The sequence below is a fragment of the Chiroxiphia lanceolata genome, chromosome 3 (assembly GCF_009829145.1).
Source record: "Chiroxiphia lanceolata isolate bChiLan1 chromosome 3, bChiLan1.pri, whole genome shotgun sequence".
Classification (NCBI taxonomy): domain Eukaryota; kingdom Metazoa; phylum Chordata; class Aves; order Passeriformes; family Pipridae; genus Chiroxiphia; species Chiroxiphia lanceolata.
The window spans coordinates 4639581-4666450 of NC_045639.1; the positions used below are offsets into that span (position 1 = coordinate 4639581).

A 26870-nucleotide genomic window follows, 5' to 3' on the forward strand; every position below is an offset into this window, starting at 1 on the left:
GTGTGAGGGGGGGAAAGCGCAAAATGCGAGGGGAAAGTGTGAAGTGTGAGGAAAAAAGTGGAAAGTGTGAGGGGAGAAAGTGAAAAGTGTGCAGGGGAAAAGTGGAAAGTGAGGAGAAAAAGTGCCAAAGCATGAGGGGGGAAAAGGGAAAGTGTGAGGAAAAAAGTGCAGAGTGTGAGGAAGAAAAAGTGTAAAGTGTGAGGGGAGAAAGGGAAAAGTGTGAGGGGAAAAGTGAAAACTGTGAGAGGAAAAAGTGCAAAGTGTGTGTGGGGAAGTGGAAAGCAAGGGGAAAAATGGAAAGGGAGGAGAAAAAGTGCAAAGTGTGAGGGGGAGAAAGTGCAAGGTGTGAGAGAAAACAGGGCAGAGTGGGAGGGAATAAAGTGCAAAGCGTAAGGGGAGAAGGTGCAAAGTGTGAGGGGAAAAGTGGAAGGTGTGAGCAAAAAAGTGCAAAGTGTGAGAGGGAAAAATGGAAAGCGAGGAGAAAATGTGCCAAAGTGTGAGGGGGGAAAAGTGCAAAGTTTGAGGGGGAAAATTGGAAAGTGTGAAGGAAAAAGTGCAAAATGTGGGCAAAAAAGTGCAAAGTGTGAGAGGGAAAAATGGAAAGCGAGGAGAAAATGTGCCAAAGTGTGAGGGGAGAAAAGTGCAGAGTATGAGGGGGAAAAAGTGCAAAGTTTGAGGGAAAAAGCACAAAGTGTGAAGGGAAAAGTGTAAGGAGCAGCCCTGTGAGCCCTGGAGGGGAGAGGGAGAGGAGAATGAGGAGCTCCTGCCCTGTTCAGTGTGAGGCGTTCCAGTGGCACCGGGGGAGAGTTAAGTTTTGAACATTTAAATTGGCCAGACACCACAGGAAAAAGGAGACACTTTTAAGTTTGTGTTGTTTAGGTGTTGTAATAGAGCGCTACTAAGTGACCCCGTGGGGAGGGAAATTCTAATTAATCAGATAAATTAGAGAAGAGATATTTGAAGGGGGGGGGAAAGAATAAATTTCTAGTGCTGGGAAACTCCAAACCCTGCAGAGGGAAGGATCTCGCTGAGGGCTATAGCTGCTGACATGGCTTCTGCTGTGGTTACATCTGTGTGTGCTCTGCTCCATCTGGCTTTTCCAGCATGGCTGAAGGAGTCAGCTGGAGTCTTGTCCTTCATTGCATTGCACTCAGGGTTATTTAGGACGATCTGGAACCAAGCATTGCTGAAGGTGGTGGTAGCATTTCTATAAACACCGGTGAGTTTCGGATCTGCCTCTGTCCAGACAAGAGACATCAGATCAAATTTGGCATGACAATGATGAGTGAGAAAGTCAAGCCTGTTAACTCTACAATTTTAACTATATAAGGCACACTGGATATTTTGAAAGTTTTGTCAAAATTTTAGAGCTCAGATAATTTTAGCACGAAAAGGAAAACAAGAGGATCTGTCATGCCTCTGTGTCTTTACATTATGGGTCTCTTTTCTCTAACTTTTTATATCTAATTAAATCTTTCTAATATATACCTGAAGATAAAAGGTGACAGCTGTAATGGAAAGAACTGAACACATATTATTTTTTTCTTGGCTACATCTGTGGCAAATTTGTAACATGCTTAAAGAAACAGAGAACAAACCTTACCAATAAATTGAGGCTGTTTTGTTTTGTGTGAGAGTCCACCGAGGGTCGTCCTCACTGCAGTTGGCTTCAGAATATCATTGACATCGGTCACAAACAGTGTACTCTTTAATTTCCAGGATACAAAGCCCCTTTGACATCTGCCATCTTTGTTCCGCAGAGAAACCCTCGCCCGGTGCAATATTGGTTGTAATTGAACTTGCAAATTGCTTCCCTTTCTGAAATGCTGACTGCTTAATTATGATGGGAAAAATAGCGTTCTCCAGCCGTAAGCTCAGACAACTGTGTAACTCAGAAACTATCTAATTATACATGTGAATAATACTTGCTGGGATTTATGCTAATACCGGCGGCAGTGCACAGAAGGACCACTCTGCAGACCTTGCCTTACTGCAGTGTGGAAGGAAGCAAAGAAGCAGAATGAACCACAAAACAGAGGGAAAGGAGGAAGTGCAGGCCCAGGCTTTGCTTCCTGTTAATTGCAGAGGTGCTCAAGTTCACCCAGACAGGCTTCAAGAGATTGTGCAGTTCAACTCCCAGCTTAACCCACAGGTTTTCCATGGGCTGTTGTCCGCTCCATTAGTTTATCCTCAGCTTCAGGTCTCCATCTGAAAAACAAGGACTGCAAGGATCCTGTTTGTCAGGTACACTCTGAGGATTAAACACAGAGATCACTTTGAGAACCTTGAAAACCATGCCTGTATGAATCCACCTGACTATCCATATAACAAAATGAAAGTCTTTTTTTCTGAACAGTGTGCATGAAAACTGCTACATTTCATTTTAGCCTGGAGCAGGAATGACAGCAAAACCCTCCTAGTCTGGCTGAAAGGGCAACGCAGAGATACCGAACATGAGTCTGGATGAGCTATCTCAAACATCAGGAGCTGCAACTCACTGTAATGTAACATGGCTTTGCTGGTTCCCTGTGTAGCAGCAATCCCATTTGGATCTGAGCTGGTTTTCCCTGTATGACATTGCTTGTGCACACCACAGACCCTGTCTGTGTCCCAGTGAACTTAGTGCAGAGTTCTTAAGTGAATTTTAGGTCAAGCTAACTCTATGATAGCATCTGACATTGTTGGCATTCTTAATGTTCCTCTGGTAAGTTCATGCAGCAGAAAAGTTGCTCCTAAATCTTTAGTTTTGGGAAAAACCTCGGTGGCCTTTTTTTTCCCCAATTTTCACCGTCTCAAAATTTTTTTGTGAAGAGGAAAGTACGTGGGCCTCTGTCTGCGGATGATTAGTCACTCTTGAGCAAAGCAGCTGTGGAGCCTGACAAGATTGCACTCAGATTACAGCCTTAAAATAGTGGATGGACCTGATGGTTTTCTTTCCAGCAATTATTGTTATAAGAATGAATGATAATTGCATTGCCCTGTATAGTCACTACAGTTCTTGTCATATAAGTTTGTTTAGTGCCACCAGTCTTGGGTTGTTATGAAAATGAGGATCTGCACTTTAAAGCTGTTACATCTTCTCCTCTCTGATCAAGAGCCAAGTCCTCAGATCTAAGCACAGATTTTAAGTAAATGCTTTACGTGCTATATTTGCATCATGTGGTTACAAGCTTTAAAAAGAAATAAATTATGCAGGGTTGCCTGTTACTTGTTCATCTGCTAGAAAAGTATGTGTAAGCTTGTATGTTTTAGGATAAAAAGAGAGAGCAGCAGAGTCAGGAGCAGAACTGAAGTCTTCTGTTTTTCAGTGCCACAGTCAGACGACTTAGGGGGTTTTTTAACAGGCACACTATGCAGAACATTTTGGGTTGGGGACTAGGGGTAAGAAATTCTCCTTGCTGAGAGTCACCAAGCACATAAATGCTTTAATGTTCTTCAGAGATACTGCAGATCTGTTTTACTGTATAGCTGAATTAAGTAAAGCTATATGCTTGAGTAAATCAACAGATGAAATGTAGACAAAATAACAAAAAATACCAGGCAAGAAAAACTGTCTCTAATTTGTTCAGTGAAGCATTAATCTTCAAATGTAAACTACTGGATTTTTTTTTTTTGTTGAGTCTAAATGTACAAATTGACACCCTAAAGTCAACTTTATGCAGAAGGCTTGGCAGCAGAATTCATCCTGATGTAATCAGCACAGCTCCACTGAGATCAGTGGTGATATTTAAGCTGAGGGTAGAACTCAGCTTTCTAATTTGCCAGCAGCATATGAAATGATCATTTATACTGGCACTCCAGTGAGAGATGAACGAGAAGACAAATATAAAAATTACAAAGCAAAGCTTAGTTCCCACTTGAAAGGTGCTTCATTTGGTTTGTTTTGCTTTGCTTTGCAGTTCTGTTGCATTCATATGCACACACTGGACCAAACTCAGGAGAGGTCGAAGTTACCTGTGCCTGTGGCTCTCGGCAGGTTTCTTGGTTTCCTCTGGAAAGTGTGCTTTGTGTGGTCCCCAGAAGACCCCTTTCCTTGATAGGCTTAGATTTATTTTGTCTGTTCCTACAGCCTTCTGTAGCTCTGATTCCCTTGTACCCTTGATTGTCTGTAGGCATTGATTGTGAAATGATCTATCTTTGGTACAGCTAAGGGGGTGTGAGTTATGTGGCTGGAAATGAGGTGGTAGTAACAAGAATATATGGATAACTGGGTGAAGGCTGGTCTGATGGTTATGTGGTCTTTCACAGGTGCCTTTGTGTAAGTGTATATGGACCTTAACATCTGTACATCACAAAACCTGTACTGGAAATTAACTGGTGCTTTCCCTGGATCTGTGTTTCTCTCAGGACAGATATCAGTGGATGGATTTATGCGATACCTGAGTGGAGAAGAAAACGGCGTCGTTCCACCTGAGAAACTGGATTTAAATGAAGATATGTCTCAACCACTGTCACACTATTTCATCAATTCCTCACACAACACCTACCTCACAGGTACAGTGTTGGACAGATCTGATTTCTTTATCTTACAAAAATTCTTAGCATATTTTCAGTGGTACCATAAAACACACAGGAATACAGCAGGAAATGATGATGGAGTTTAGCCTTCGGGGAAGCAAGAGTGGCTCTTGGTTGTTGTCCTGGCCTCTACCCAACTGTATCAAATACACACAACTGCATCAAATATGCTTTTGTTAACAGGTGAACAGCAGTTGTGTTGCTCAGATAAAGTCTGGTCAGAAATTCTCCCTCAGCTTAGATAGGGTTCCAGATTTAAGGTCTGTATTTGGGGAGGAGAATGAATGATGTACTTTTTATGACAGCTGAACAAGTGTGCAGAGCAGAATATGGAAAACATCTCTGTAGCTAATAAATTTTCCCCTAAACATTAAATCTGACAGTTTGTTAAGCTCCATGAGATTTGCTTGGATTCAGAGATTAGGGAGGTTCCAACATGGCACATAACTTTCTGGCAGTCCGTATATGCAAGGGATGGAATTCTGCTCCCTGACTGTATCTCATATCTGAGCTGAAATTTTTAGGTGTTGTTATGTTTTTTAAAAGGCTGAGCACCCAGAAGCTCCTGGTAATTTGAGTTACAGTCTGAACTGTATTGTTTGCACAGCAAATTGTCAACAATACTTTAAGATTCAGAAAAAACGGCAGTTTAGGAATTCAACTTTTGGCACTCGTTTTCTAGTCTAAGATACTGTTAACTTGTGAGAAAATAATTGTAAATTTACTGTTTTAGTTTAGTTTATATAGGAACAAATGTTTTTGACAAGCAGATGTGCACAGGGACTTCTGTCTCTCCTGTTTGATTTGATGTTTATTTTATCATGTTTGACAGAGACTCAGCATTATGTCAAATAAAAAAAGTAATGCTGCACTAAGTGCTAAAAATGTGACTTCTGCATAATATAGGTTTTTTAATGTTATTGACAGACTGGCTTTAACCAACCAAGTTCTTCTGAATGCCAGTATGCCAAAACATAAACAAACCCCTGCAGTGGTGAGGCCCAGTTTAAACAGACCTCGGGGGAGTTATTTTCGTCTGGTTTATGTTTGTTATAACACTTTGTATGGCACCTCCTCGTGCCTTCATAAAGTGAATGAACTGTCATTGTTTCCATTAGGTGCCATTTTTCAAAGGTTTATATCTTGGCTCTAAAATGTGTTTTGTGCTAGAACTCGTCACATAAGTATTCTGTTTGACAGCTGTTTCGTTTCCCTGAATTAAAAGAAGCGAAAATCATTGTGGCCCCTTTTTAAGTTATGATTCCAATATGCAGAAATTTATGCTCCTTGGAGGAGTGCAGACGTGGCCAAAGCAAAAGCAATTTTTAACTGTGATATTTTGCAGGCCTCTTACCTCCAGTGTGGACTTTGTGTTCTGTCAGTGAGGATTAGGACCCACATAAGCCAAATGCTGCGACCTTATACAGATTTTCTGGGAGACAACAGTAAAGCTGTTTTACAAATGTGAGAAGCACAGGCCCACGGGGAGGTTTAAAGACAGTGCAGTTTAAAGTTGATGTGAAGAGATAAAATACTGCTCTCTCCTCTACCAGCATGAATTTATAGCCATACCACAGATGTTTGTCAGGGTTGGTCAGGGCAGAGATGTGATCCAAAGGTCTAGAGGCACAGAAGCCAAAGAACAAAGAATTAAGGATGGGAATTCCTGATTAGTCCAACCTATTCGAGATTTTTTTAACTGCGCTGTGAGTGACCTCACATGTTTAATTATTTACCTTGACACTTGCTAAATTTGCTTTGACTTGTATGTGAAAGTCTGCAAATCATCTCAGATTGCATCTACAGGTTTCTCTGCCTGCATTTCTAAGTAACTTCAGAAGCTACATTTGGAAATACAGTCTTCAGTCTTTTAATTTATCATAATATTCCTGGCATAGTAAACTGAGGGGAGTAAATCAGAGTAAACTCAGGGAACAGTGCAAAAGAAGTTTGAAGCTCTTTTTTTCTTAGAGTGTCCGTTTTCACATGTACAGGCCCAGAACACAAGCCCTTCCCTTTTAGTGGATTCATTATGTTCAATAGATGTGTGGCAGCTGGCCAACAATGGGATTAATGATTTAATATTTATTTGATATTTATCCGTTTATTACAAAACCTGACAGGCTCAGATTTTGCTGTGAGGCTGGACGGGGGTACAGCCATCACATTCCCATTTGCTCTCTTCCAACAGGAAAGTAAAATTGAGGAAATGAGTGGTGGCAGACTGTTCTTTTTCCCGAGCAGAGTTTGAAGGATCTGCTCAAGTGCTCGTGGCTTTGGAAGGGGGAAGCACCTTTGCCCTCACTGAAGCTGTGAAATAGCAACTAATCATGTAATAATTATTAGGACAATAAGAAAACCATTCAGTCTGGCAATACTTTATGATTACTGTGCTTAATGCCCTCCCATTTATCTCTCCCTTTGTTAGGTTTTTTTTAACCCAGAAAAAGCATGCACAAAGAAGCAACATTATAACATAAAAAGAAACATGTGCACACTCTGAATATATTTTTAATTACGCTGATCATTTTCCTAGCCTTTAGTAGAAACCCTTGGCAGTACATCAAGTCCTGATTATTTATTTAGGAGTGTTACTGCTTTCTTTTTCTTAGGGAAATGTAATTTTCAAGAACAAAGGTAAAAATCCGTGAAGTAAGAAGTGATTTATAGTGAACCTGGGCTAACTTAAAGAAATGTCATCTTTTGCAAACTTTTTTTTGCTGTCTCTCATCTTTTTTCTCACTGGTATCATATTTATATCTTTATTCCTATTAACCCTTAAAGTGCAACTCTGATTTTTTCTGGTGCCTCACCAGTCTCACCTCAGGTCACCTCAGGTCACTGCTGTTGTCACAAGCCTTTAATGCATATTTTGGTTAAAAGAAAAAATAATATCAGTAGCAGTAGGTGGTAGAGCTATCTGTGAATCCTATTCACCTTCAGCATCTGCTTCCCTGCTTACAGTGCAGTACTTTCAGTTGATTTTAGGAAAATGTCCCATGAGGGGCATGTTCTCTTCTTTATTGCTGCTGTGACCTTTCCTCTGCCATCCTCCAGCTTTTCTGTTCTCAGCAGTTCCTCAGTCCTGACTGTTGCTGCTTGTTATCTACATTCAGCACTTGCTTGAAACCTTCTTCACCTCCAGAGCCTCCAAAACAGTGTCTTTGCAGTTTCCAAGCTGGAAAGCACCACGTGGGAAGGAAGGAAAGCTGGGTGATTGATGCCTGCTCTGAGCATGTCATACCACCAGCAGCAGTTTTTGGCTGGCTGTCGTGTTGAACTCAGAAAAGTCTGGCAAGACCCAAGGCTCTGTTCCCTTCCAGCCCCACCACATCATTCCTGATGGGAGACTGAGATCCATAGAGCCAGCAGCACGGGAGGTGCTCCCTGAGTAGGTCCTGTCCTCAGCTTGGATCTATCATCACTGGCTCATTTTGTACAGTGTCCCCTCAGGTATCATTTGAGAGATTATATTTTTCAGAAAAGTGAGTTTTTGTCAAAATCCATTTCTCCTTAGCCCATACAGGGTGCTGGGATGCAAATGGGATGGTATTACTGTAGATGCTGCTTGTATTATAGCAGGGAATGTAGAATGCTTTCAATTTCCAGTATTAAAAAATTAATCTGTACTCAGGCTGTTAAAAATATCCTGGAAGTGTTCCCTTTAGTGTCTGTGTGATCATATTGTAGAATGCAAAAGGGATATTTTGGAATAAATGCAAATAGAGACTCATACAACAGAAATTTCTAAATAATATATGGAAAAAAAACATTTGAGGGAATATTCCTCCTATTCTGTATTTCAGAAAAACCAGCTATTGAGACTGTTAAAATATGTGCTGGCATTTTGCACTCTGACTGGGAGTCTTTCTGAAGATTGTATGGTTTGGAGGTTGGATACCCTCTTATCCTCTGTGGGAATCCTTCCCAAATGCCTAAGCCTTATTAAGAAGGTAGTGTGGAAAAGTGTCAGATGGCAAGTGATGCATGTCATGATTTAGTTAAGCACTTTTGAAGGTTGAGGATCTTGCAGTCAGAACACTGAGCAATGATAACGACCGGGGGTCTCTCAGGAGGTAGAGTTTGTTAATCATAGAATAGTTGGTTAATCCAAATTTAAAATGTTTTGAGGGGAAAGAAGGACAACATTGGAACAGTTTTCTGAGTGAATATAGCTCAGTGAATCTATATTTTCAGAGCTTTCCAGCAGTGGCCAATTTCTTCTGTTACTAACAGGTGTTTCCCATTGGTTCCAGCAGGAGCTGGGAATCCTTGTGGATTTGAACAGGAGCAATGTTAATACCTCGTGCAGTATTTATGATTGCTGCTGCTCCTGTATCAGACAGAAACAGGAAACAAGGGTTTTCGAATAGAAGGGGGTTTGTTACAGTTTTTAGTAGAAGGTAAAAACAGAGCAAAAGCAGACAATGCCATTTTGTGAAGCAAATCCCAAATGTGTGTTTCCCAGCAGAAAACCGAAACGCAGAAGCTCAGAGACAATAAAATGAGCATTAGAGTAATCTGCATTATATTTTGTGCCAGTCTAGATGAAGTATTTATATGTCCCCCATCAGCAAAGAATCTTTATGTAAATTAACTACATCCTTAAAAAGAAAGTGAATTCCCTTCAAGAAATCCAGGAAGATCTCCTCAGGAAGTCTGTTAGAAAGCAGGAATCTGCATCCGTTTTCTTCACATCTAAAAGAAACACTAAGCCATTCTTCCATTACCTCTCTGCTGCAAGAAATTTGTATCCACGTGACTGGAATCAAACCTTTTGCGGCAGTTGAAGCCACCCTGGCTGGATATCCTTCCCTGAATCCAGCTGGACTTCTGTGGTGGTTTGGGTTGGGGTTTCTTTTTTTGTGGGCTTTTTATAGTAGTTCCTGAGTTTGGGAAAAGGTGAGTTTTCCTTGTTCAGACTTACATGATGCCATTGCTGGAAGCTGTCAGTTCCATTAAATGTCTCCCTACATAATGCAGTATAACATCAGGAAATTTAACTGACCACCTGAGTGCAGTGGTTAGTGAATTAAATATTGATTTGAGACCTCACGATGGTACCATTAGTGACTGCAGGAGGTTTGTTTCATCTTGTACTGAACTGTATTGCGTGTTGGGAGAAAATGTCATCTTCGTGTCCTGAGTCGCATCTGAATTTCTTGTCCAACTGAGCCTTTTTAATTATTATTATTTTATTTCATGTGTTTGATGCTGTCTGTCAGAAGTTTTTGAACTGACTTCAGCTGGGTTATTTCTCCTCATTCGTATCTGACTGAGGGTAGAATCCCAACCACGACACTGACCCGGCCGAAGTTATTTCCATCGCGTCCTTACTCTTTTCCCGTGCCTTCGAGTGTTATTCTTCTCAGCCCAGGATAAAAGCTGCTGTTAACTCTAATTATTGTTAGGCTGTTTGTATTTACTCCCGAGGCCCCAAATGACTTCCCTCTTTTCCTGTTCTTGCTCTGTCTCAGCTGGACAGCTGGCTGGCAACTCATCGGTGGAGATGTATCGGCAAGTGCTGCTGTCGGGCTGCCGCTGTGTGGAGCTGGACTGCTGGAAGGGGAGGACGGCAGAGGAGGAGCCTGTCATCACACACGGGTTCACTATGACAACTGAAATATCCTTCAAGGTACGGCAGCACAGCACAGCACAGCACAGCACAGCACAGCACGCTGCTCTTCGGGGGCTTTAGCCGGGGTGGGTTATTCCGTGTAAAACAACGTTGCTGCAAAGGGGTGGGGATGTGAGGGCAAAAAGGTGTTTTAAGAGGAGATTTCAGAGCATGTGCAGAACCGTTGGAAGAGAAGAGTTGTAGTATTTGGAGCTTGCACAGGCAGAGGTTCCTGGTGATGGTGGCATTCAGAGGAAGGGGGATGAGATGGTGTGGACTGTGCTCCTGTGCACGTCCCTGCAGGGAATCTCACAGGGAGGGAAACAGGGCAGACCTCAGCCAGGGCTGAAGGACCAGGCAGTGCCACCACAACAGGGTTTGCACAGTGTTCTTTGTGAAGGACTGGTTTGGGTTACAGCTCCACAGCACACAGCAGGGAGCAAATGAAGGCCACAAGGATTTGAACAGCAAAACCCAATGTATCAGTTCACTCTTTTCCTCTTCTTTGCCTGGTGAGTGGGAGCGGGAGACAAAAGTGCTGAATTGAGGCAGGAAATAGCAGCTATTATGGAAATCTCTGCAACTTGCAAGCCTTTAAATCCCTGTGAGCAGAGAATGTGCTGCTTGTGCCCAGATGAGCAGGTTCCATCCACAGGGTCCAGACACTCAGCATTATGTTCACAATTTAAAAATATTAATAACAATGTGTGCTCATCCCTGATACTTGGCATCAGATCCAAAGCACTGGAGGTTGAAAAAGAAAAATTAGTATCTTTGGAGATTGTGAGGGGATATTTGTGCCATTCAAACCCAGACATGTCATCTGTATTACTGAATTTCATCTTCCATTTCCTTTTTCTGTAGTAGAAGGCAGATACTGTACCCTTAGCAGTAATCTTAAAACGTTATTCTTAATCATGTTATTGATCCAAGGTGTTAGAGGAGCCACCGTGGAGGTGTTTTCCTGTAGCATTAAGATTGAGAGTCAGCACAGCTTATAATGATATACCAGGGTATCATTTCTGAAGTGTGAAGAAATAATTCTTCTTCATCTGAGACACTTAACTCACCATGGAAATACGTTTCTTGACTTAGCTGTGTGCAGGAATATGTGGGAAAATGTCCATTACTGACTTTGGTTATGTGACAGGGATTAAGTGTGGCTTCTGTACTGGCCCCAGCTTTGAGATGCCTCCCACACTTGAAGCGGGAGTTGTTGGGGTGGGTTTTTTTGTCTTCTAGTGCCATCCTTTAGGAGAAAAAAAGCAAACAACACCGCCACACAGACACAACACCAAATTCCACCCGCATCAGAACGCTCCTTTTCTTCCTACTTCTTTTCTCTAATTCTTCACTGATTGAGTTAATCACGGGAAAATGTGGAACAGCCTTCTTGCACGTTTGTTATTAACTTTCTAGTTGTGTTTATGTGCAGCCAATTATGTTTATAGGCGTAGGGTTTGATTGCTGGAAGTCCTTTAATTAAGGAAGATAGCTCTCAACTGCTTTGGTCATGAGCAGGAATTTAAAATCAAGTTAATCTGATTCTTGAAAGGATCATTAGCGGGAAGGAGGATTATCCTTGGATATTTAGATGTTGAACCCTGGGCATTGTGTTTGCAGGAGAGACAGTGGAAGGTGTTTTAAACCTCCTCAGGAATATTTCATCTGTCACTTCAGAGCCCATGTTTTTTCTCCACGTGGAAAAAAGTAAAAATACTTCAACTGCTGATCTCTTTTCAATACTTCAAGTGTTCTGCTTGGCTGAGGAGGGGCAAAATGGCAGTGAAATAACGTGTCAGAAGTGTGTGGATCAGTTCAGAGTGATCACTGGGTCTTGAATGCCGAGTCACTTGTCAGCTCATGCTCTTGACGTGGCTCTGTTCAGTCTGCCAGTTTGCACTGCCTCACGTGGACTTCCTCAAGGAATCTCTGAGTGTTCTTTACCTTGGAGATCTGTTTTAGGTGGGTCATTCTGCAGCTGGAGTCAGGTGTGGGACCTGCCATGTTGTTCCTCTGACCTTGGAGCATTTGCCTTGGCACCTGAGTGCAGTGCAAGCTGGAATCACCAGCACACACCTTTCTCCACCAAACCGATGTCTGAGCTTTTCATCCCCAGATCTCACCAGTGTGATCCTCATTTTACCCTTCTAGCTTACTTTCCCCACTCATGCAGGACTTCATCCCCTTTTGCAGCTGGGAAGGCAGTTGAAAATAAATGTAGCAGAAGAATGTGCCAGAAGCTCAGCTTTTGTTTGAGGAAGTGGATTTCTTGGTGTTATGCTTCTCAATGGAGCCTTTAAAAGTGCAGAGAAAGAATAAAAGGAATCCCCAGAGAAAGCTTGTTTAAAATAAATAAATCTTTTAGGTTTTAGTCATCCTTATGGGTTTTTATAAACACCAGAGTGTGAGGCTCTTAGAAACTCCAGAGTTTGACAGCAATGCATATGGAAAGTCTTTGGTATTTTATGTTCTTTTGAAAAAAGATTTGCGTTCCAAGGGGGAAGCATTTCATAATTTGTAACAGTGAGTGCATTACTATGTTGTGCACCCACTAAAATTAGTGTTAGCAAATGATTTTTTTACTGGATTTCCATTTTCCATCAGAGCTGAAAGGAAACTTTATGGAAGTTTCAGTTCCTGAGTCCTCTGTTTGATGATTACTACACAGCCAACTGTTTGAACTGAGTAATGTTTTCTTTTTTTTTTTTTTCCTTTCTTTTGCCTTGAAGGGATTTCTGTCATCAAAAAAAGAGGGAACTAAAATTTGTGAGTCAGAGTAGCTGAGGATTTTATGGATACGTGCTTGTGCTGATGTTTGGGAGATATGCCTTTGTCAGAGCATGTTTATTATTATGCAGAACAGTACATGAAAGTCGTGGCTCCAGGCACTGAACAGCTCCACGCAGAGACTGAGCTTTGCATTTGAACTATTGATTTTGGCAGGCATAAGCCATTCCTTGAGAAACGTGGTGCTGGAGACCCGTCAGACATTTCTGAGATTTGATTACAGTTCAGGTTGGCAAATCCGGTTGTGGCAAAAGTGCATCCAGAGCTTTCTGGGATGTTTAGAACCAAAGGTCTGATCCCAGGGAGTGACTTCAGACCTTGTTGGGTCTTTCCTGCCTTCAAGGACTAAACCACTGTTTCTTTAGAGGCATAAATCTGTAACTGTCTTTATTTTGATTCTTTAGGAAGTGATAGAAGCTATTGCTGAATGTGCATTTAAGACGTCGCCCTTCCCAATCCTCCTTTCCTTTGAAAATCATGTGGATTCGTAAGTAATTACCACATTTTCTTGGATGGTGTTTCGTTTTTTGTAAGGTCTAGGCGTGGAATTATGGATCTGTTGGTCACAACTTCATTATAGGACACAACAACAGCTCTTACCCAAAAATAAACTTGTATCAGCCCGAGTAACTGAGATGATCAGGACAAATTGGACGTGTTCTTTAAAACCTGCCTGTATTAGAACCTTTTATATGAGAGAGTTTGAATAATTGTGAGATGTATTTTGTTAAATTTACAGTCTCAGTGTGTCCTGCTGGGATGTAGTAATGCTTTCCAAGAAAACAGTGCAGTATTTCACCTGTTGGTGACCCTGTTCTGCGCTAGAAGCATAATCTGAGCACAGAATTCATTCTGTTTCTCATGGATTAGAAGTAGAGGCCAGAACCATGGACTTCCAGGATTGCAAAATAGGTGATGTGGATGGCCAGGAACTGTTTGTTTCTGCTAAAAAAAAACAGTTTGCGTAAGTTTTTTGTTCATTTTCTTTGTTTTAGTTACAAAGAAAGGACAATTTTTCTTTGTAAGAAGCGAAAAAATAAACTTCAGGCTTTGTCCCAGTGCTCTATATTATAGTTCTGATTTTTCTTTTTTTTTTTTTTTTTAAGTCTGACGTTGGTTTTGAATGCAGAAACCACAAGGTTCAAAGTGAGGTGACACTGACACATAACATGTGCCTTAACTTGAATTGCCTCTTCCCTTCTGTGGTTTTTTTTTTTTTTTGTTGCTGTGAAAATATTTTCAGCACTTCTGGGGCCGGTTTGGACTGAGGAACTCTTTCTTTTTTTCTTTTCACGTGAAGTAAAAAGTAATCCTGGGGGCAGCTATGAATGATTTAGGACGAATCAGAAAAGATGTTGGCACTTTTGTTTCTTGCAGAGGAAAAGTCTGAGGGCTAACTGCTTCTCCATTGTTTTAGGAAGAACATTCTTCAGTGTTTTGTATTCATTCCTCTGGATTTGTTAAAATATACATTCATTGTGTTACTGTAAGGCAGAGAAGAAGGAGCATCTAAATTATTTGAACCAGAAGGGTTACATTTTTCTTCCTTTAAAGTCATTATGACTTAAATCTTCAGCTATTCCAGGGTGATCTGTGCTATTTTAGGAAAGTAAAGAAGTGAAAGAAATTTATAAAATAAACTCCTGTCAGATGTAAGCCATGTACAAAAGTGGCTTCAAAACTGTAAGATGAAGCACTGTCCAAATTAAAGGTGGTGTGATACTGCAGGGACGTGGCAAAGAGGGAACAGAGTTACTGCTGCTTTACTCTGATCTTTGCAGTTTGCCCAAAAGAAACCATTGGACCTTTCTCTCCAGGACTCTCCAGTCGTGGAATAATGAATTATCCTTATGTGTATTCTTTCATGTCCTTTTCCATGCCTTGCTATGACACAGGTTTTTAGCAAGGCGAGTTTGCAAAACCAGTACCAAATATTTTCTCCTTCTGAGGCTTTATTGGTGTTTATTATTTTCTGCTGCAGTAAATCATCAGACTCCCATGTGTACGTTTGCTGTTTTTGCTTTGGCTGAAAGCAATTTCTAGTTATTTTACAGACTACTACAATTATCCCCTCATCCCTTCACTAATTGCTGGAGAAATCTGCAGTCAGTCATGCCACTCACAGAAACCTTCACCTAATTTCATGGAATGCTCCTTTTGTCTTTTCATTTACTTGGAATGTTGTTTTACTCCTAGATCTGAAAGGTGGACTTTGCCCTAAATGTCAGCAAAAAGTACTGATGGTTTTATAGAATCAATGTCCAAAAAAATAAAAAAAAAATCCCATTTCATCAGTTCCTACTTCTCTGTGACCAGTTGTTTTTTTTTTATGATTTTCAAGGTACAACAGTCATTTTGTGAATGAGCAGTGAAATTCTGGTCCCCTAGAAATTTTGGCTTTGGCTTAAACAAAAATATGATTATTAGCACATTGTGTAAATCACCTCATTTGTGTTTCCTAGAAGGTCTCCTTTCTGACATCTTTTAAACCCTGTGAAGAATTTTTATTTTCTTTACTGTAACTCCTCTCTTAGTATTTTCTTTCTTACCTGTTTTTATACAATGAAGGTTATAGAAAAAGAGGCAAGCACACAACTTTTAGACTACACAAAACATTATGTATGCCATCCTTTATACTGAAGCCAAAACATGCACGCTGGAAAAAAGACAGTACTAAGAAAAGCTGTGGTTCTGTCAAAAAATAGAAGGGTGCCCTGAAAATGTTGAAAAGACCTCAAGGAGACCTTGAGGTTTGAAATTGGGCTTGCAAGAAGATAAGCAATCTGCAAAATCTGAAAGCAGACACTCTATAATTAGAAAGACACTGATGACATAGCAAAAAGGTTAAGTGATCCTTGAGCAGTATCCATATAAGATTGCTTCCAAGATTAAATTTAATTACAGTTATTCATAGTGCTGGTTTCTTACTGCAATTGTTATTTCAAATATTAACAGGATTTTTTATCACTTCTTCGTCCTACACTTTGAATTATTTTAGACTTTTCTGGGAAGCATCTGTGCCTCTGTCTTAGGCAGAGGAAGTATTTCTGCAGAAGTGATAAAACTGGAATGTTGGGAGCAGTGGTTGTGCAGTTGTGCCAAAAAAGCTCTGTGATTGACCTTCATAACAGGCATAGTATAAACACAGTAAAACAAAGTACAGGCAATACAATGATGGCAGTGAAGACATTCCTTAATCTTCTTTATATTTCCATATCTCCAGGTATCGTGTTCCCACTTTATCTCCCCTTGCCCTGGCTCGTTTTGGGGGGCATATATAATTAGTCTGTGTGCTACCTGTCCATGTCTGCACAGCAAAAACCATAAAGCAGATAAAGTCAGCTCTTCTCAGACAATCAATTTTCATTACAATACATGAATGCTGAGAGAATTTCCAGTAAAATAGATGTGGACCAAGAAATATTCGGGTTTTTTTTTAATTGTCAACACAACTGGGGGAACATGTGGATGTAGAAAAGTTGGTGTTTCGTCTGTTCCTCTGGTTCATAACTTTGAAAGAAGGGAAAATAAAAAGTAACTGGTATTCCAACTTTTTAAAATACTTTCATATGTAATCTACTATGACTAATGAACTGTCTTGCAGCAATACGTACATAGATTTATATATTAGAGAGAACACCAAAAATAACTGCCACACAGCTGGTACTCCCAAATACTTCTGATTCCCTCTTAGGAGCTTATAAAAATATCTGTGCATATAGTCCAGTTCACAAAGACAAGTGGTTTTGTAGTGTCGAGATTTTCCTCCTTTGGCCTTATTTACTACCACAAGGCTTTTATATAGCATTAAAACCCATTAGTTTTTCCCATAATTTTCCTTCTTTCTGCCTCTGGGGTGCAGTGACACTGGAATTTATACACCGAACCAACGTAACGTTGCATTACATTTTTCTCGTTTGCAAAAATGGAAGTTCTCGCTGTGCCCTCTTTGAGGTAAACATGTAATTGAACACAGGAGAGCAGAAGAATTTGTTCTAGCTGTGGTGATAGCTGGAAATTTATTGGATTTAACTTGTGCCTTTTTTATTTTGGATTCTTGTGGAAAGGGCTTTTTTTGGAGCTGTGCCCATTTAAAAATGATGATGTCACATGTAATTACTGCGTTTTCAATAAATGTGCTCAGATGATTCAAGGAGATGTGCTTTGAACTGTCTGGGTTCTCAGAGCAAATTCAAAATGCACGCTGGTGGAGAAGACTGGAATAAGAATCCCTATAAGGACCCATGGATTTCTGGCAACCATGGATTTCTTGACCCGCTGCTTGTTGAAACAAGGTGCCTTTGTTTCCCTTGGGAGCTGGTGGCTGGAAGTAGCCAACAGAACGTCTTATCCTGACCTGTTCTTCCCATCACCTTCTGCTCTGTGGGTTCTTAGTTCCAGTGCCTTGCTTGTCTTCATCTTTATTTCCCATCCTGCCCTGGGAGAGCTGCAGTGCCCAGTTGGTAACTAATGACCAGCCAGGGCTGCAGTGCTGGTTGAACTCCTGGTTTGCAAGAGAAAAATGAGCACTTTTATTATTTTTTTTTTCCCTATATACCCAGCTCTATTTTGTCTTAAAAAAAAAGAGCTCCATGGTAACACAACAGCTTACGCCATTCCTGTGTCTTCCATGATATGCACATCATAATTAACTGTGGCTGAGGAAGTTTTATTGAGTGATATAATCCCATCCTTTAATTGAGACTTGCCAGCAGAGCATCAAAAAAGGAATCCTTGCAAGATACCTAAGCTCAGACGTTACAGGTTTTAAACAGGCACATGTAACAAAAATACACAGTGTCTAAAATTAGAAGGTGACTGAAGCACTGAGCTGCATTTTAAGATGATTTGAGTAACCTTTCTGAGCCACGTGACCTATCTTCAGTCCTAAAACTTCCATCACTGATATACAGGAATTATTTCATCCTTTGGGTTGCATTTTGGGAAAATTCATTGCAGGTAGAGTTTGCTGAGGTACAATTTACTTCTAGAGGGTGGCATGAAAACTGCTGGAGTAATTGACTGTGGTAAAAATTGACACTCTTATCTGATTTTAGACAAAATTTTAAAAAGGGAATTTGACCCCATGCCCAAACAAGCTTTTGGGGCAAACCCAGCTCAAGCAATCCTTCTGCCCCTTCTTCTGTGTGGCTGTGCTTTATAGAGACACAAAGGTCTCTGAGAGAGGGGAGAGGTTCCCTTGGCTTGGGAAGTTTGGGACACCTGCACTGGAGGCTGTTTTCTGGGTAACTGGTTTGGGGTTTATGCCTTAGGGTTGGGTATGACCAAAAGGACAAAATCCAAATGGGGTTGTGGGGTGTCTGTGTGAGAAGAATGCCAGGCATGTGTATAAAGTAATGGAAGGGGAAAAGTATTTAAACTTTGAATAAAAACATTGCCTGAAAGAGGCAAATTCATGTAATGGTTATTTCACTGTTATTCAGTTGACTAGTGCCTTTACCTCATGTGTGATCCTTTTGATAAACTCTATCAGAGGAATCGAGATAATTGAATGATATATTTAGGTCTCTCTAAAAAATTCACAGCAATTGCATCGGGAAATTATATCCAGTTTAGGGCTATTAAATATTCCATTACTGCTACTCTCACTCTGTAGCATTAGTAGAACTCATTTCTTTCTTTCTTTTCTTCCCCTCAGCCCTAAACAGCAGGCAAAAATGGCAGAGTACTGCAGATTAATATTTGGAGACGCACTGCTTATGGATCCACTGGAAAAATACCCGGTAACGTGGCTTGGGATTTGTCAGATCACAAATGTCTGAGTGAATTTTTATTGAGGTGTTTCAGCCCTGTCTCATTCTTCACATAGAGCCTCTCAAAGCAGAGTCTAAAGGAGGGGGTTAAACAGCGTGAGCTGCTGGTGACTTAAGCATCATTTTTTATGCAGAGGTTGTCCTGATGTAGTGAATTGTAATCTTCCAAATGCAGTTGATCCTCATTTTATAATGTGGGCCTTCATATTTGAACTAATACTTATTTGGGTTATTGCTGTAGACATTTCATAAAGCATTTTCCTTCTTAAGTGCCCTCAGTAGCCCTGTTTCATTTAATGTTGCCGTTACCTCTTGTGCAAAATCCATCTCATTTTAACGGGGCTCACAGAGGTTACAAAACCATCCTGTGCCATGTGGACCCTAAGACATTGTCATAAGCTTGTTTCTTTTATTTTGACAAGTCTCTCTTCTTTTTTTCCTGCAAGCTTGAAGCTGGGGTTCCCCTTCCAAGCCCCATGGATTTAATGTACAAAATTCTGGTGAAGAATAAAAAGAAATCGCATAAGTCAGCAGATGGAAGTGCAAAAAAGAAGCTGTCAGAGCAGGCTTCCAACACATGCAGTGATACATCCAGTATGTTTGAACCTTCCTCCCCCGGAGCAGGTATGAGTTGAACCTACAGATACATTTCTCCCTAAAACATAAATGCTTAATTTCAGCTGTAACTCAGCCCATTTACAGCAAGGTACAGGTGCACGAGCGTGGGCCTTGCTCAGTAGGAAACAACACTAAGTGTCATTGAGCCAGGAGTGTAATCTTTGAAGGCTCAGGGCTGAGGAACCCCCATGGAATGACCCAAAGCTCAGTGATGTGTGCTAACATTTGTCTGCACTGCTTATTAAGCAGAGTGAGCTGCCAACTCCTCCACCCTTGGCTGCCTTCTCTGGGTGCCCGAGCCCAACATCAAACACAAATGTTTTCTTGTTCCTGTTGCCTCTGAGCTGTGCCTGCCATTTGGTGCCCTTTCCCGCTGAACCCCTTGCCCAGCAGAGCTGCTCTGGTTTCCTGCAGTGTCTCGAGATTTAGGGTAGCTGGATGAGATCCCTGTTCCTCAGACACCAGGGCTCAGCCTGCAGTTGTCCTGCATTAGTCACATCACAGACCTCTATGCAAAGATGTTCTTCTGTTCCAGAGATGGAAACAGGCAAAAATAATATGGCAAATAAACATTTGTTACCCATGAGTTGCCATCAGGGAACGTAGCCAGTGGAAGCAGAGTGTATTATGTTTATCTTGTTCCTTTTATTAGCAGAATTTTTAAAATCAGAAATGAAATATAAAGGTTGCTGTAATGCATATATATTCTGGTAATGCCTATGGGGGTCTTCGGGGCTCCATTGTGAGTGTTGGTGTACAGAAATGAGTAAGAGATGGTCTTTGTCCTGAAGAGCTTAAATCTAAACTAGGAAGACAAAGAGAGGTGCAGAGAAAAAGGTAAAATGTGAGGGCTTGCTCCTAACCACAGGAGCAGATTAGCAACTAGCAAGACAAGCAACAAAATCTCTTTATCCTGATTCCCCACACTGGAATTTCTTCTCCTGTCAAGACTGAAATTCTGGATTCTTAAAGCAATAGGCATTTATGCCTCAGCAATAGAATACTTATAGAGCACATTGAAAGCTCTTCTGCAATATAAGTTCATAACCATTTGCCATTAAAAAACTTTTTTCCGTTGTTTGTAATTTTTTTTCTAAACTCTGATTAATTGAGCTGAAAATTTTCCTGCTGGCAGTTTGCCTCAAGCTGAATTTAAAAGAAAGAAATCCTGCTTCATTTGTGGATAACATTGTTTATCCTATTAGAGGCAAAGAAAGAGTTTTCAACTGTTGTTTTTAAGAAAGTATGAAAAGGGCCTGGATTTCAAAGGAAAATTTGTCTTGGTGTCAGGGATGATTTCAGACTATTTTCTTGATTTGCTTTAGACAAATCCCAAGCAGCAGGAAAATAAACGTGTGTTCCAAATGATTTTCCACCATTTGAAATCGGCTCTGGGTTCCTAACTCTACATTTTTGTTACCAGCACACGGTGGGAACCAGTGGCAAAGTACATGTCTTTTGCTTTCTCAGGGCCTGGTTTTGCATAGAGGGCAACAGCTTTGTCTTTCAGGAGCCTCTCTGGGAGCTTTTCTAGGAAGAGACCTGGGCTGGGAATGTAGATGTTGATACTGCTGCAAAGCAGGAGGGTCAGTCTCATAACAGGGTGTGTAATTTTACAAATTAACTGTGAATATTAGGTCTGTATTACCTCTGTAACAGCCTCTGATTATGCAGAGGAACACTTACAAATTAGAAAATGCTGGAACTGAGACTGCAAAATTGATGTGGCCACTTGGCTCAGCCGTGACTGCCAGAATGCATTGCCTGTAATGCTGGTGTCAGCCCCTGTTTCTCCTTGAGGACTTGTGCCTCTTTTGGAGAATGCAGTTAGTCAGTATTTTCCCTCTCTCTGGATCAATACTTGATCCCAGATGCTGCATCCTCAGTGAATCTTTGTGGGAGCATCCAGGCTGAGCATGAGCTCTTGCCAGGCAGCAGTGAATTTATCTGAACAGTACCTGTGGGAAGTGAAAGAAAATTAAGCCAATCTTACCTAAGGACAGACAAACCTGACAAAGCTTAGGAACAGTTTAAGGATGACTGACAAGGAACACCCAGGATCTCATTTTTCAAGAGTACTTTGAATTTTTAAGTATTCAGAGCACAGCTCCGGAGGTTTCAGCTACAGCTCAGAGCTATGAGAATGCAGTGCTTCTGTAAATCAGGTGCCAGTTTGCTGTCTGTGAACGTTTAAGAAAAAAAAAATCACCATTTTATGAGACCCATGTGGCAAGACCCAGCGAGAGGCAGAGCTCAACAGTCACCAAGACACCCTTCTTCTCACTGTCTCGTTCCTTTGTGCATCTCCACATCAGCAACAGGTGATGCTGGAGCACTTGTGCTCCTCTGTACCCAACACCAACGTCTGTAATACAACTACAGACTCACTAAAGGAAGCCTGATTCTTAACAAGAAGTGTTTCACTACTCCAACCTTAATATAATCTTTACATTTGGCAAGTTGGGCATGTTATTCAGATAGCTCTGTTGGACTGTATAGCTCCTGTCAGAGCTGCTGCTGATCTCCAGGAGGAAGTTGTGCTGATTTAGTCTTCTCGAGATTCTAAATTAGTTTTTTCGCAGCAGTGCAAAAAACGTGGAGTTTCTTACTTCAGCTGTGACAGCAAGTGTCTTACACTACTTGAGGTCAGATTGAAACCCAAATAAACCAGGCTTTTGATATGAAAGTGATATAGTAGCAATAATTAAAGAATTCCGAAATGAGCTTTGTGGAATGCCTTGCAGGATGCTCATGAACCTGCTGTAAAAAGTAACTTCAGTTTTTTCAGTGGAAAAAACTTCTCCTAAAAGTGCAGCAAAGCTGACAAAGCAGAAAGTGAAGTAGATTGTAGTTTTGGCAAACAAGCAGCTTAGACCTGGCTGGTTTTGAGCAATGAGCAGAAGTAAATAAGGAAGATTTTCCAAGTTCTGTTCCAGTGCAGAAAGAGCAGTGGCAGTTCTGCAGGGCCATACGTTTCACCAAAAGGTGACCTATACTGAAAGTGGCTAAAACTTGCTAATTGAACACTATTTAAATTTCCAAGCAGATTGATAGGATGATGTTTTTTGTCACAGTTGTGGGTGCTGCAAGGGAAGAGTCACGGGAAGACAGAGAGAGGGGGTAGAATTGGCTCCATGATTTCCTGATGCTTAAATAGAAAACTGGATAAAAGGATTTAGGCTGGGTGTATGTAAATGCATTAGTACATTGCTGCTGCTTGCCAGCTGAGGCATTGTTACAAAGCAAAATAACCATTAGCAAACTGAATAAAATTTACTTTTTTCCTTTTTAAAAATCAGCAAGCACTGACATACAGTGGAAAAAAAACCCCAAAGGTGATTCCCCCTGAGGTGCTGGTGGCTGCCTAAGTGTTACAGAGCTAACAAGCTGCACCAGCAAGTACCACATTCTTAATCCATGCTGGCTGTTACTTTGAAGGGGTCTGAGAAAGCAGATTATCAAATCCCTCTGACTTTCAAGCCCTGTCTAACCTTTTGTTTTATTAGGGTCTCAGTATCTGGTGTGCTGCTGAGGAACGGTGAAGATGGATAATATTTAGCACACTCTTCCTTGCCCCTGGTAACAGGGATATGGCTTGTTGTCCCGAGCTCTCCTACTCATCCTCCATTCAGTATTACTTTGTGGAACCCCTCTACCCACCTGCTGGGATTCAGCCTCCTTTGTCCACTCATTACATTGCCCAAGGAGCACTTCTATGCCTTCCCCACGCTGCCCCACTCACTAGGGACAGCTCCTGGAAAACATCCTTGAAACTGCCCCACTGAGGAGTTTCCTGTGCCCTTCTGCCTACCAGTAGTTGACAGTTTCTGTGTTGTAACTTACCTGTTGTGTTAGGGAGCAACATCCTTTAACTTCTTGGAATTCTTCTGTCTGCCCCTGTCCATGGGCAGGCTTTTGTCTCTGTTTGCAGGGCAAGCCTTGGAACAGGGCTCTCTATTCTCACTGCATTTGTGTGCCACGGAGAGTGGAGAGGTCCTGTCCTGACCTGGGTTTGTAGCCCCATCTAAATGCAAATTGTGATTATGCCATTAGAGCTAATTGTCCCTTAAGCTCTCACATGGATGCTGGATGTGGCCTGTGCACAGTGTCTGTGCTCTCCTGGGAAGGGATGGCACCACAGTGGGATCAGTGAGCACAAAGGTGTCCGCAGCACAGACATCTCCTCAGCCTGGCCCAGGCTTGCTCTGACTTTGTGTCCCTGCAGTGTGACAGGGAGGGTTGGGTGTGAGCACAGGACCCTGCCACTGGGTGAAAGGCAATGCAGACGTAGTCATGCTTTCTAAACCACTCATTTTTATTCTGTGTTTGCAATCCTGTGACAGTCTTGCTGCCTGATGCAGAACTTGAAAATGAGCTCTGCTCTCCTTGGGAGTGTCCCTGTTAAGCATTTTCAAATAAACCAGTGATGTGTTGCATACTTTCCCCCCTGGACACTTCCAGCAGGAGCAGGCTGACATGTACCTAGTATCTCAGCAGTGCAAGTTGGCTGGAATCTGCCTGCATCCCCCATTGTGTGGGCTGTGCAAAGTGTTATTTTGCCAGTCTGGTTAAATCATTTGAAAGCTTCCCATCCCAAGATTGTCACTGCGAATCCTGTGAGAGCTGGGCTGGCTCTGTGCACTGTGCTGAGGTTCCTGGAGCCATCCCTGGAGCCCATTGAGCAATCATGTTATTTTCTTCAATGAAACGTTCAGGAAGAAATGTGTTGATGAATAAAAGCCTGACATTTCAACATCTGCATCTGGAAGGAAATGCAGCCTGGGTAGTCATCGTTTGGTTGTGAAAGGCACGCTCATGTGCTCTCCATGTTCAGAAGGGTCCCACTGGGCATGATTCAAGGCCTGCTGGAACAAAGAGCAGTTTATTGACTCAGTGGGCTTTGGATTAGACCCTAAATTGACAGGAGAGGAACTGAGACTGAATTACCATTCTCTGGAGAGTTTGAGAATGCTGCACAGTAGTCAGATTTTTTTTGCTGCCGCTGCTGAAACAAGCCGAAAGGTTTGTGGAATAAAATCTTGAGGGAGAGTTGTCAGTCTTATAGGTGTGGATTGGTGACTGCAGTATAAGTTAAATGTTCTTTTTCAGAGTCTTCTTTGGATGCACAATGTACACTTTATGACAGCCAGGCCCTCAGGGGGAGTTTCTAAAGAGAAAGATAAGCTTGATATTCCTTAATGGTTTAATTTCTGATGCAACCAAATCAAAACATTTTGGAGGCAAGGGGAGGCATCCGTTAATTAACATTAAAGAACTTGCGTCTTGCCCGGAGGAATTTGATGAGTGCACTGCAACTGGGAGCAAGGCAGTAAATGTGTTTTATCTGGTCCTCTTTACTCTGAGCGCAATTTCGGGGAAAGGATGAGCCTTTTGCATCGTGCTCGCATTTTTTGGCTCACACTGCCCTCAGCCGGTGCAGCTGGGCTCTGCCGCCGGAGCCCTACCGGAGGAACACCACGGCGGTCTGCCAGGGGACTTGGAGCCCAGTTCCTGCAGTTTGGCTCCCGTGCCAGCCCCTCCCAGCTGCGCTGCCTCAGTGCACGGAGTGGGATACGTTCAGAACAGATGGATTTTGCCGAGCAGCCCTCGATAGCACAGCACGTGAGAATCTCATCAGCTCTCGTGTGTGATTTCCTCACCCCGACCGTGGTGTTACGTGTGAGCTCCTCGGAGGGGGTGAGGCGTCCGCTGGAGGTCCTGCACGGATCCAGCAACAGCAGGAGTTTGAACTCACATCTCCACCCCCCCGGGGCTGTGCCCCAACCATGGGAATATCTCTCCAGAGCAGTTTGTGATGCCGTGTCCACACACTGCACTCTTTTGTCAGTGCTGATTTCCAAAGCTTCAGACAGCTGCAGAGGAAGAGTTTTAGCTTGGTTGGGCAATAAGAACTTAAATCAGTGCCGAAGAGGGATGAATCACGAATCCCTTGAGACTGGTGTGTTTGATTGTGCGGTGACAGAAAGCACATGTACGGCTCAGTCTCCTTCAAGCAGTGCTACTTGCACATCTTTGTTGAATTTGTCGCTGGTGATTGTAACTGTTGCTTCAGCCAGTAATTACCTTCTGCTTGAAACTTTGCAGGAGAAGCAGACATGGAGAGCGACGATGATGATGACTATGATGATGACTGTAAGAAGTCGTCGATGGATGAAGTAAGGGTGCAGATGTGTGTTGTGGGGATGGGTCGGTTCCAGCGGCTGCGGGTTGGCGCGCGTTACCAGGAGCGGGGCTGCCATCCAGTGGAGAGAGGGAGGCAGAGCAACGGGAAGCACAACACCAGCTTTCCCGAGTTGGTTGTTAATCGGTTTGGAGGCATGTCCCTGCTTTGTTTATTTGTACTTTAATTTTCTGAAGATAAGGAACGAATAGCACCGCGGCTGATCTGTTCTAAGCAGCCGCTTGTGGTGTGTTTAGCGTTGTTGGAAGAAAAACTTGACATCCCAAGCTTAGAGCTGCATTTATTATTTATCAATCAGCACTTATAAATGTGCTCAGCGCTGTGCCTGTGTAAAGTCAATGCAGTCCCTTCCCTAGGAGTCACATAAAAAGAATGAGTATGGCAGCAGTTTAACATAAAATTTACATTTCATAGCAAATTTTCTTCTTTACTATGTGATGCTCCCTATGTGAAGCATTGCCTTCACTGAGCCAGGGTCAGGGGAAGATGCCACACCTGATAGAGAACTGGTCTGATGTTTGTGGCCCCTGATGGACAGATCCAAGCTGCAACCTTTTTCCCTTCTGTGCCCCAGGGTACTGCTGGGAGCGAGGCCATGGCCACGGAAGAGATGTCTAACCTGGTGAACTACATTCAACCTGTGAAGTTTGAGTCATTCGAGGTATCAAAAAGTAAGTAAGCTAAGCATGAGCAACACCTCCCACTGGAAATTACCTAGCAAGCCTTTGGCAGAAGGTTCTGGAGAAACACTGCTTGGCTTCCTCTCAGTCAGGTACAGACACACGGACAGAAAGCATTCCCTTGGTATCCGGCCAAATAATTCCATTTTTATTTTGAAACCTCTTTTAGTCGAAATACCCAACTTCATCAACAGGAAACATGCTGATATTTCAAAACCATTTTTGACAATTACCTTGCCTTTGTTGCCCATGACTGAGGAGTAACTTAAGAAGTTTGAGAGAGGTGGTCGTAAATATATTCCTGCTTCTATTTTGCCTCTGCTATTTTAGAGAAGATTCAGAGGAAGCAGAATGTGCCCTTCCTCATATGCAAATTCACTCTTTTCCTGCCTCCATGTGTTGTATAGAAAGGCCATAATTTCATCCCCTGCTGACTTTTACAGAAGATGCCTTGCTAGGAATGCTCTCAGTGGCATCCTCAGTAAACACTGCAGCATCTTTCCCTTCCTTCATGCACCACCCCCTACTGTTTGCCTGCCCTTTTTCACTTTGTTTTGACAGGTTTTAATGTGCTTTTGGCACTTTTTAGTTAAGGAAGTGTATGGCACTTTAATTTATTCCAGATCCGTGGTGGCCTTGGCAGAGGACAGGTAATTGTTGCCTCAGTCCAT

General features: G+C 42.1%; 1 protein-coding gene across 2 annotated transcripts in view; it reads left to right on the plus strand.

The window, feature by feature from the left end:
* Positions 1-26870, plus strand: part of PLCB1 (phospholipase C beta 1) — a 334715-nt gene that overhangs the window by 226878 nt on the left and 80967 nt on the right. For both annotated transcript variants that reach the window (XM_032684593.1, XM_032684592.1), the window contains exons 10-16: positions 4348-4494; positions 9996-10153; positions 13330-13412; positions 18585-18669; positions 19146-19323; positions 25423-25493; positions 26094-26190. In XM_032684593.1, the coding sequence (XP_032540484.1) occupies positions 4348-4494; positions 9996-10153; positions 13330-13412; positions 18585-18669; positions 19146-19323; positions 25423-25493; positions 26094-26190 (819 nt within the window). The remainder of the gene's footprint in view (positions 1-4347; positions 4495-9995; positions 10154-13329; positions 13413-18584; positions 18670-19145; positions 19324-25422; positions 25494-26093; positions 26191-26870) is intronic.